The 11,188-nt window shown below is 42.9% G+C and overlaps 1 protein-coding gene across 2 annotated transcripts in view; it reads left to right on the top strand.

Moving 5' to 3' along the window:
- CFAP20 (cilia and flagella associated protein 20) overlaps positions 1-9,563 on the top strand; it is an 18,957-nt gene extending 9,394 nt beyond the window's left edge. The window contains exons 4-7 of one of the 2 annotated variants that reach the window (XR_015060821.1): positions 1-6; positions 131-241; positions 4,198-4,328; positions 7,847-9,563. The exon at positions 1-6 is cut by the window's left edge and continues 183 nt beyond it. Coding sequence is in view for 1 of the 2 variants with exons in the window: in XM_085891529.1 (XP_085747655.1) it covers positions 1-6; positions 131-241; positions 4,198-4,200 (120 nt within the window). In the remaining variant the exon portion in view is untranslated. Of the gene's footprint in view, positions 7-130; positions 242-4,197; positions 7,331-7,846 lie in introns of those variants that run through there. The other variant, XM_085891529.1, reaches the window with a different exon arrangement.
- The last annotated feature ends 1,625 nt before the right edge of the window (positions 9,564-11,188 follow it).

Raw genomic sequence — 11,188 nt, 5'->3', positions numbered from 1 at the left:
GTTCAGGTATAGCGATGATGAGAAATGCAAGAATTAAGTGGAAATAGTATAACAGAGGGTTTTGAGGATTAAGGGTAAAGCAGAACCGGTACTTTTATTGGTTTATTGGTGTGCTGTGCCACCTCTGTAGATCCATGCGAACTGCCGCATTCGAAGAGTGTACTTCTCCGATCGCCTGTACTCTGAGGACGAGTTACCTTCAGAGTTTAAACTGTACATTCCTGTGCAGACCAAGGCAAAGGCAAGGTTTCCAAACTACCAATAACCCAAGCAACACTTACAGTTTTTGTTTTTCAGATCAGTGTGTATTTGCTATTTGAATGATTTATTTGCAGGACGGTCACAAGATAATGTTATGAAAGACTTTTAAAACTCTGAATCACTTGTACTGCTCAAAGTGTCCTTTTTAAGGGGAGGTATTTTGTCATGTTTGTTGCACTGTTCCTGTGGGGTTTAAACTCTCCTATAAATATAAGTTCCTTTACAAGGAACTTCATCGCATGAGGAGGCCATTAGGCCCACGAAGCCTGCATAATTGTTCCCAACCTGTTGTTGTTTGTCCATGCGCTATCCTTTTTAAATGTGAAGTGTCAAGCAAGGAAGCAGTACATAGAATTTTTTTAAGTCTTTGGTACTTCAACTCGGCTGGGGTTAGAACCACCAACCTCCCAGACTCAGAGCAACACCCTCACCATTACACTGCCGAGTCCTACATTCCTGTGCATTGGTTGTTTCACTTGGTACTCTCCTTGGTTGTAATCTCCATTTGCGGGTTTCAGAAAGTGGAACCTAGTCTTCCCAGGATTCATCGTATCCACCTCCGTTTCGGTAAAGGCTCACGTTTCAATAACCAAGTTGTTCCGTGAATCGTTTTTCCCTTTCTGTGCATTCCCCACACCTCATGCGCAGAATGCACCTCACAGTAGAAGGTCGTCTTCTCCTCTACACTCCACTTTAGCCCTATCTATTGGTCTGGAGCTTAGTTGTTGTTGGTTTTGGGGCAGCCGACACCCCTTTAGCTTTTTGTCGCCTCGGTGCAAAACTCCATCTCATTGTGAGGTTGAATTCTTCTTCCTCACTGGAGAAGGTGCGGTCTTTATTATTTTTGGCACACATTCCGACTGCTTTGTGTGGCCGTACAGACCTCGGTTTCAACTTCGGAGGGGTCAGTGTCGCTTTTAGTGTCTTGCAAGGGTGTTTCCAAACGTAAGACCGTTCTTTTTGAATGTACAAACATTGACAGGAATGTCCAAATAATGCATGAGAATATAAATCTCCCTCTTCTCATTTTAAATGCCTTCTCATTCAAGCTCTAGTTTACAAACCAAGTATAGTTATTAAAGCTATAACTACAGGCTAAAGCAATCTTGCATCGTTTACAATACTTGTATCATTGCCACTGCCATCGAGAAAATGAAATTGGCAATTTTTTTTTTTCCCCCTTCCATGATGGTTATCAAGAAGTGCCATAAACCATTGCATGGTTCAACTTGCTCAAGTCCTGTATACCTGATGTGTGCGATGCAGGTGCACAGAACACGGAATTGCTATGATGGAACTTGAACATGTCCAGGCTTGACTTAGCAGTGTCCTTTGAGAATTTTGTAGTTGATATAATTGAAGGGCAGGGGAGCAAGTTGGGGTAACAGTGTTGGTGTTGTTAGACTCGAAAATGTTGGCCAAATGCAGGTTTTGACCTCGAGAGGATTCCTTATTGCAGGTCCTGAGTAATTTATCTGGGATGATTGACGCAATGGAGACCTTACAGCCATCCAGGAATGCATAAGCAATTAATCACACCGGGGTTAAACTCTAAGCAACGGCACCTGGTTGGGAATTGCTCCTCCAATCGATAACCAAGCGTTTCATGTAATGTTTTCGGTTTTTTTTAATTGGTCTTTACCAGCCTGTTTTGATCTTGGGAGTGTCATGGTGATTTGTCTCCAAGTTAAATAAACTAAAGGAATGATTTTTCAAATGTATAACAATTTTCGCAGTAAATACATTGTGTTTTAAAACCAATTTGTTAACACAAAATCCAGGTACATAGAGGAGTGGAAAGGTTGCTCTTATCAATGGTTTCCTTGTGCAATTCGAGACTTGAAATGGCAAATGTGTGTGTGTGTGTGTGTGTGTGTGTGTGTGTGTGTGTGTGTGTGTGTGTGTGTGTGTGTGTGTGTGTGTGTGTGTGTGTGTGTGTGTGTGTGTGTGTGTGTGTGTGTGTTCAGTGACTCGGTTCTGCTCGCCGAGCAAATCTGTGATTCAAATCATAATTTTCATCATTTAGAACAAAGAGTGGCCATTTCAATATCCATCCATCCATTGGGACCATACTCTGTGCAGAGTGTTGGTGCTGCCTAAGCAGTCTCCTTGGCTATTGGACACAATCCTGGATGGGTCGCCACTCCGACACAGTATACCAGCATGCTGGCACTCATTTTGCCGACCTCGGAAGGATGACAGGCAGAGTCAACCCCACCTGGTATTAATTCAACAGCAGAGTGGGATTTGAACTCAGGATCCTCAGATCCCAAGCCCACCACCCAAATCATTAAGCCAACACCAGGCATCAATTTTTTATGGTTAACCATAATTGTTTTGTTCTCAAATGCAAATTGGACTCACAGAAATATAGGGAATACAAAAAATATCCATGGATGAGAGGTGTTGACTTCCTACCATTTCCTGTTAGTACAAGTGAGCGGTGACAGTGGTTATTTCACACACACACACACACACACACACACACACACACACACACACACACACACACACACACACACACACACACACACACACACACACACACACACACACACACACACACACACACACACACACACGCTCCTTTTACCAATAGATGCAAAAATCTCATACACTTTCTCTTGTGGTCCCAGAACCAAACAAATATATATATATATATATATATATATATATATATATATATATATATATATATATATATATATATATATATATATATATATATATATACAACAGCCTATACAGCTCCCACTCCCACCATCCATCCCCTCCTCCCAAACATGATTAATAGTAAATATGATCATTTTAGACTTACTCTCTGCATTCATAAGGCCCAGATATGACTCCCATATGTGTTAAGAAGCAACAAAACCAGATACGGTGTCTCCCGAAGTGTACCTGCATGTTGGGAATGACTGCATCGTCTTTCCGATTGCAAACATCCATTCAAAAAATTACCAAGTCTGCCATATTTACACAAGGCAATATTGCAAGGTTCATAGTCCACTCAGTGGCAGGGATGATCGGAAGGTCGGGTAGAACACATCATCCACAGCCTTCCCACAGGCCCACATCGTCAGTTTTTGCATTACGGGCTGCTCGATAACTTTTTGGGCAAAATGATTGGAAAGTTCTCCAAATCTTTCGTTGTGCAGAGGCACACTTCAGATTTCTCTTCGGTACTTTTCCAAGTATTTTTGGCTTCTTTTAGAAGTTTTGTGAGCCATTTTAGGTTACAATCCTTGTCTGGTATGCATGATATACGTTCCCTGCCCAGATGACCGTTGTCGCTAAGGGTTTCTGCACATGCACTCAAAGCATTCTGGGGTGGAAAATGTCCTTTTGAAAGTTTTTAATTGCAATGAAATGCTTGGCTTAGCTCGTTTGGCATTTCCCATCTGAGCACCGAGTAATTTATGTTCCAGGTTCACGTCCCATACAATGCATTAAATGATTATTTATTTGAGACAGAAATCGAGGTTTATGGAGGAGCTAAACAGCAGAGTGCAGTATGTTGCCAAATGGGCATCGGGATCAGACAGATAAATAACCCACAAACATTGGAGCACGAGAAGAGGAGTGGGATGGAGGAAGAGGAGTTGGAGGCTCAGCAAGAGCAGAATACTTTGGAAGTGGGTATCGGAGAAACCATGAGATGAGCAGTGATCTTGAAAGATGAGGGAAGAAAGACTGTGAGCGTCTGTTCCGCAGACGAGGGAAAAGTTGTGTGAAGGAATGAGAAATCATCCAGGCCAGACGTGGGACAGGTAACCAGGTGTGGGCTCCTGAAATAGCATGTCCGTTGTCCATTGTCGTATGATGTGCTTTTAATCCATGGTCACTCCTGCAGGTTGTTTCCAGATTGTTTATTAAAAAAAATATATATATATATATATTTCCCTCCCCATCCCTCCTTTCTTCTTTCCCACCTAGTGATGAAGAGTTTACAGCAGCATGACCTGCTGGCAAGGTTTCTGCATCTCGATGGCCCTGTAGAGATTTTCCCCATTCGTCGACTGCTTCATTATATGTCCATCTATGTGGATGTTTGACACTCGAGGATGGTGTGTTTCTGTTTAAAACATATCTGTCCTTCAGCTTTACTGCAAATGGTGTAAACATTATTTACATGTTTATCGTTTTGGGGGAGGGAGGAGGGAGGATGATACACAAGGAAACTAGACACAGGTGGAGGCCATTCAGCCCATCATGCCTGCACCACATCAACACCACACTAATTTATCAATACAAGATCCAAAGAAGGAAATGTAAAAAAAAAAAATAGTTTTTTTTTTTAAAATAAAGTGTTTTTGTGGGGGTTTTTTTTGAAGTTTTTGTATTTTTTATTGCATATATTTTTTCCTCAGGGGAGGGGCCATGGGCTTGGTTTAAAAAAAAAACACATCAACCACAACACCCCCTGACAAGACCCATACCAACAGCATTCTGTACACATGCACACAATCACCCACCCGTCAATGCTCAAGCTACCTAAAAGTCTTAACATCCCCATACCCCTCTATCTCCATAACTTCCAGGTACCTATCTCATTCTAATTTATACTTATCCACTGTTTCTGCTACCACTACCATTCCAGGGAGACCATTCCATGCATTAACTACTCTCTGAGTAAAAATCCCCTGCCTTACTACCGTCTTGACTCTCCTCTTTACTCTTAGGCTATGGCCCCTGGTTCTGTCACTGTCTACTCTGTTGAACAATTCTTCTGAAATTATTTTATCTCTACCTTTCATTATCTTAAACATCTCAATCATATCTCCTTGTAACCGCCTCCTTTCTAGTGTATAAAGCCCTGTCTCCTTCAGCCGCTCCTCATAGTTGAGTCTAGCTAGGCCTGAAATCAATCTTGTCGCCCTGTGCTAAACCCTCTCTATGGCATCTATGTCCTTTCTGAGCTGTGGTGACCAAAACGGCACACTATTCTAGATGTGGCCCTCACTAAATTCCTGTACAATGTTAATACCACCACTTTTGATTGCAGTGCGTAACCTCGACGGAAATGGCAACAATTGACGGATATACCCGAGTAGTTCAATGGAAATTTGTGAAACTAATGTGTTGTATATGTGAAAACCATTTAATTTATTGCTTGACGGAAAAAAAAACGAAGAAATGCGCCCCTCATTTACGAACGAACGAAAGACGTCACTTCCGCCCACCATCGCATTTCGCGTCGATCGCCGAATGCTGAAAGCTAAGTTCTTCTTATGCTATCATTCTTTTGCGGTCCCCTGCCACGCTGTATCGAACGGTTTCATTCCTTCTGTTATATATATATATAAAGGTGCTTATCACAATAATAACAAGATTTTTACATTTCAAATATTAAGTACGCTTTTTAATTGTTTTTCAACTGAATAAGCATAAATTGCATATTTTAACATTAGTGTACTCATTTGCTTCACCACACGCGCTGTATTGAAGGATTTCACTTGCTTTCATTGTTTTTTCCCATCCCAACACCTTACACTTGCTCAGGTTAAATTCCATCTGCCAATCTTTTTCCCAATCTATGCAAGCATCAATACTTTCCTGAATCTGATCACCCCACCCCCTGCTGTCCACCTCACCTCCAAGCTTTGTGTCATCTGCAAATTTGGAAAGCCTACGCTTCACCCCATTGTCCAAATCATTGATGTAAATAATGAATAATAATGGTCCGAGTACTGATCCCTGAACTACCCCACAACTTACATCCTCCCACTCACAGCCACTCTGCTTCCTACCACTAAGCCAGTTTGCCATCCAATTAGCTACCTGACCAGCCACTCCACAGGCCCTCACTTTGGCTAACAACCTCTGATGTGGAACCTTATCAAATGCCTTCTTCAAGTGAAGATATACTATGTCCACTGCCTTTCCCTCATCCACCCAATCAGACACTGCTTCATAGAACTCTAAAATATTTGTTAGACAGGAACTACCTTTGGTAAACCCATGCTGACTACCTTTAATTAGTTTGTATTTATTTAAATGGTTCCTCATCTGGTCCTTAACTAATGTCTCCAACACCTTCCCCACAACTGAAGTCAAACTAACAGATCTATAGTTTCCCAATTCTTCTCTGGATCCTTTCTTAAATAATGGTGTAACATTTGCTGCTCTCCAATCCTCCGGTACCTGTCCTGACTGCAGTGAACTCTTGAAAATATACGTTAACATCTCGCTTACCTGCTCAGCCACCTCCCTCAATACTCTCGAGTGCATATTATCTGACCTCGGAGCCTTATCTACTTAAACTCCCGACATTGGTATAGAACATGCTTAATTTTTCTCTTCCTGAAATTCTATTTTTCTGCCTGGCCTTACTCATCACAATTACTTCATCCGTTCCTTCCTTTATAGCTTCCCCACCCTCCACTGACCGAAAAAAGCCTGAATTCCTTCCTCAATTCCCACTGCAAACCTTGCTGCCCCCTTTCTATTTTACATACTGTCATCATTCTGGAAACACTCCCTTTGTCTCCTAAATGATTCCCACTGCTTCTTAAATGTAAAATCTTCCTCCCTCCACCATTCTTCCAGCCATTGGTTGATGTCTATTGCTCTGCTCATAATTTCTATATTTTTCCTAATCTTTGGAGAATCCCAGAAAACATGACCTCACAACCCTTTGCTTTCAGCCGCTGACCCAATATCCTGTATCTATTTTTCAAAACCTCTGAGTTAAACGTTCTCGATATAATTCACTCCTAGGTGTACCACAACCAACTTCTTTCTGCCATGACCCGATACGATATCGTTTACCCTTCCTTCAATGTCCCCATCTCCTGCTCCTTCAAAACTGCACAGAATTCTGTCTATGATCCTTCATGCAGAATGAAGAATCGACATTTAATAATTTCATCACCCACAAAAACTATCTCCCATACCTCATTTCTACCAATTTCTATTGTTGCACCTTCACCACTCCCTACACTCACTGTACCACCACTCCCGAAACCTGCTGCACCGTCACTGCCTGCACCTACTACACCTCCACCACTGCCTGCACCTGTTGCACCTTTACTAAATGAATGTTGTAATAAATTATACTTGAGGTTGATTATTTGTTTTGTTTCTGTTCATAGCGGGACTATGATGATATTGTGTAATCTCCTATTTGGAGTTCATCTCGGTTACTGAAGCAATAATTGACTCGGAAACCCTTCGCTTTATAAATCCGTTCTGTGTAAAATTTACATTATGAGGTATTTGGGTTCATGTCAAAGCACTCATATCAAAGACTGCAGAGGACTATCAGACAAACTTGTACAGGAGTTTTCTCTCCTGTCTGTCCTCTGCACTTACACTTCACCGACCTCACCATGACATTGGGCTAATAGGATCTGAGCATGTCGTTTATGTTCCAGGTCCAGTTACAAGCTGTCATCCTGGTGTTTCACAGACAGGGTGAGGCACCAATGTGTGTGCCATCCATCGGATGGATGTTAAACTGGACGTCCTGTCTGCCATAATTAGTTGATGGACCTTAAATATCCCACGGTGTCCTTCGTGAAGAGTCGGCGAGAGTTATTGTCGGCACCATAAACTAATTACAAATGCTTGCCTTACCATACAGAGGGCGTTGCATCAGCGGCACAGCTGTCTCCTGAGCCAGTGAAGCCATTCACAGCCATGTGTTACACATGAAAGGAGAATAAGAAAACCTCCAAGGCTGTGGAAGCCACTTCCATCCATTTGGCTTCGTTTGAGGAACAAGAAAACACGGATACATCATCTGCTGATACAATTCACGTGGCTGCTGCAATTACAGTTTAGTTTGTCCAGCAATACAGTCCGAAATGACTGTCCTACTTTGTGATGGCCATAGTTGAACCATTTCCACCACACCACCTCCATATTTGCCCTGATTACATCTATGAAGGTTGCTCAAGATGTCGACTTTTTTTTTTAGAGAATCAAAAAGCACAAGGGAGTTGAGAAACTTCACCTATTCCTTCTCAAGGTATTCCCTTGATACTCGTACACACTCGTCCCATTCGATTGATGGGACAAGGTAACACCTTGATTCTATTTACATAAGAAACCTTTGGGATAGAGACGCAGCCATTTCAGGACAAGTGTTTTGACGTCTTCATTTTTCCGAAACGATCCCACGCAGATGTTATTTTTCAAGAGTGGTCAAAGAGATTAAAATAATGAAATCTTGTCAAGGTGACAGGTCTAGATTCTCAACCCATCTCCAGTATTGTAGTCACATTCACCTTGTGTGTGCCTGGTGTTGGCTTAATGGTTAGGGTGGTGAGCTTGGGATCCTCGGGTCCTGAGTTCAAATCTCACTCGGCTGTTGAATTAATACCAGGTGGGGTTGGCTGCCTGTCATCCTTCCGAGTTCGGCAAAATGAGTGCCAGCTTATCATGCAGTAAAGTGAACATTATCATGCATTATCATGCAGTGAACATTATCATGCAGTAAAGTTATGCTCTGCGACAACACATTGAGCTGTAGTCTGCATTGCTTTCTCACTTCATTCAATCAGTCCTGTGTCCTTCTACTCCCTCCCCTTGATCGTGTTTTCACGAACTCTGCTGTTGGTGTTTCCCCCATTCAATTATACTCAAGTTCATTCACGAGCCTCGACAATGTACACAAATAAAAGTGCATTGACGGCATTTTCCGTGTGAAGAAATTCCATTTTCTATTAACCCCTTCAAATCATGCATAAAACTCATACCGGATAAACCTTACAGCTTTAGGGGAGGGTTAAGAATGTCTCCATTGGCCCACTTTGACTCTGGTATGAAATGATACACCCAGGTCTGTTAGCATGTCACGATTTTCTTCAAGAAATCTCCCACCGGTTGTGTCCCAGCAACTCTGATGTAATGGCCGCACGAGTTGCCTTTTCACCAAACGTGGGGTCCCTTCATGGTACCAAACTTGCACAAACCTTGGTGTATTTTAACCGACAATTAATGATTAAAAAAAAAAAAAATTATGGATACACATGGCGAAACTGCAAACGCCAATTTACGAAGCTGGTTCTCCCCGCCCTCCCAGGAATCCTTTTTCTTCTTGCTCCATTGATAATTAGCCCTCACAGCAAAGATTAGTATTTCTGTCAGTGAAGCGACGGGTCTTATATTCTAGTAAAGGTTTAAAACAGCACCTCTGCCATTTTTGGATGAATACAACTGAAAACAAGACCATTCTCAATTGACATGCCCTGTGTGCTGAAGGGAAATCCAGGATGACTGCGCCCGTGTAGAAGTCATGTGACTATGGCTCCAACTATTAAATGTATCTACACTAATAAATGTCAGTGTGTGTGTGAGTTTTGATTTTATTTTGTGTTTTTTTTTGTATACATCGTCGAGGCTCGTATGACAGCTAACACACAATGCACAACAAGGGTGGGGGCAGGAGACAAGAGAGGTGGGAGAGGGAAGGACAAAACAGTGGGGAATAGAGACATTCGGAGATCTGTGGAAGGGAGTGGGAAGGGGTGGGGAACGTGGGGTATACAAGATGGACATTACAGGGACTTTCAGGAAGGAAAGCTGGGAATTTGAAGGAGGTGGGTTTGGGGTGAATTAACGGGGGTAGAAAAGATCATGGTTTTGGATGGAGGACGATAAGAAGAGGTGGTGAACAGATGTTTTGAAGGCCTGGAGGGAAGAATGTGATTGAAGAGAATTTGGGAGTTTAGGCCAAAGGTGGGGAAAAAGAGTGAAAGTGAGCAGTGATTCGTGATTTTGGTAGTTTTACCAGAAGGGCGTTGCTGGCGGACCTTGAGCACCATGCGGAAATATGGGGACATAATGCAGACAGAGCAGGGGGAGGGCGAGAAGACGGTAGGAGACAAAAAGACCACTGACCTGCCTGCGGTGAGAGAGAGAGAGGCCCAAAGAGAGAGAGGCCCACCATGGGAGATACCAGGAATGATCATGGCAGATAGTGAGACCCAGAAGCTTGAATGAAAGGACCTCTTCCAGAGGATTTTTGAGAAAGTGGATGGGGGGGGGTCCAAATGGTCCTTTTGGAGAGACATAGTGAGAGTGTGAGATTTGTCCGGATTGAAAGACATGGTTCACGTGTTGAACCAGTTTGTGATTTTATCCAGATCTGCAGAGAGGAAGAAGCTGTTGCTTCCTGGTCTGAGGGATGACAGATGGTACGGCAGAGGGTGGAGTCATCAGCAAAGAGATAAAGAGGATTTTCCAGAGAGTCAGAGAGATCATTGATGAAAACCAGAAAAACAACAGGGCTCAGAACGCTGCCTTGAGGAACTCCAGTCTGGACAGGAAGAGGGGATGAAAGAACTCCATTTAGGGCCACACATTGGCTGCGACAGGATTGGAGGTCTGCGAGCCATGAGTGGAGATGGCCTTGGATATCATAGGAAGAGAGTTTCGTGAGCAGGGCAGGGTGCCAGACCATGTCAAAAGCACACGATATGTCTCAGGACATGGCTCTGATTTCATGTCTGGATTTAGAGTGACCTGGTCTGAAACCAAATTGATGATTGGAAATCAAGGCATTGGAGAAGTGGAAGGATTTAATGTTATAAGCGATGATGGATTCCATAACCTTGCTGATGATTGGGAGAATGCTGATTGGTCTGCAGCTGTAGGGATCTGTTTTTGTACCTTTTTTGTGCAGGGCAATGATGTTTGCTGATTTCCAAGCAGATGGCAGATGACCTTGAACAAATGAGAGGGTGAATAGAACAGAGAGAGGGTGAGCAAGAGCAGCAGAGCAGGTTTTTAGGACATGTGGGCTGATGCCGTCTGGACCGGTTGCAGAATCTGAGTCGAGGTTTGACAGCAAGCTCTCCACTTTGTCAGAAGAGAAGGAAACAGAGTCTAGGGACAGCTGGGTGTGACTGGGTAAGGTGGGTATGGAAAGCGATGGGTTTCAGATATAAACCGATCGGTTTCAGTTTAGATGCAAACAATG

The sequence above is a fragment of the Eptatretus burgeri genome, chromosome 8, assembly GCF_056783735.1.
Source record: "Eptatretus burgeri isolate ZD-2024b chromosome 8, Ebu_testis_v1, whole genome shotgun sequence".
Taxonomy (NCBI): Eukaryota; Metazoa; Chordata; class Myxini; order Myxiniformes; family Myxinidae; genus Eptatretus; species Eptatretus burgeri.
This window is presented reverse-complemented; position numbering and strand designations above follow the sequence as displayed.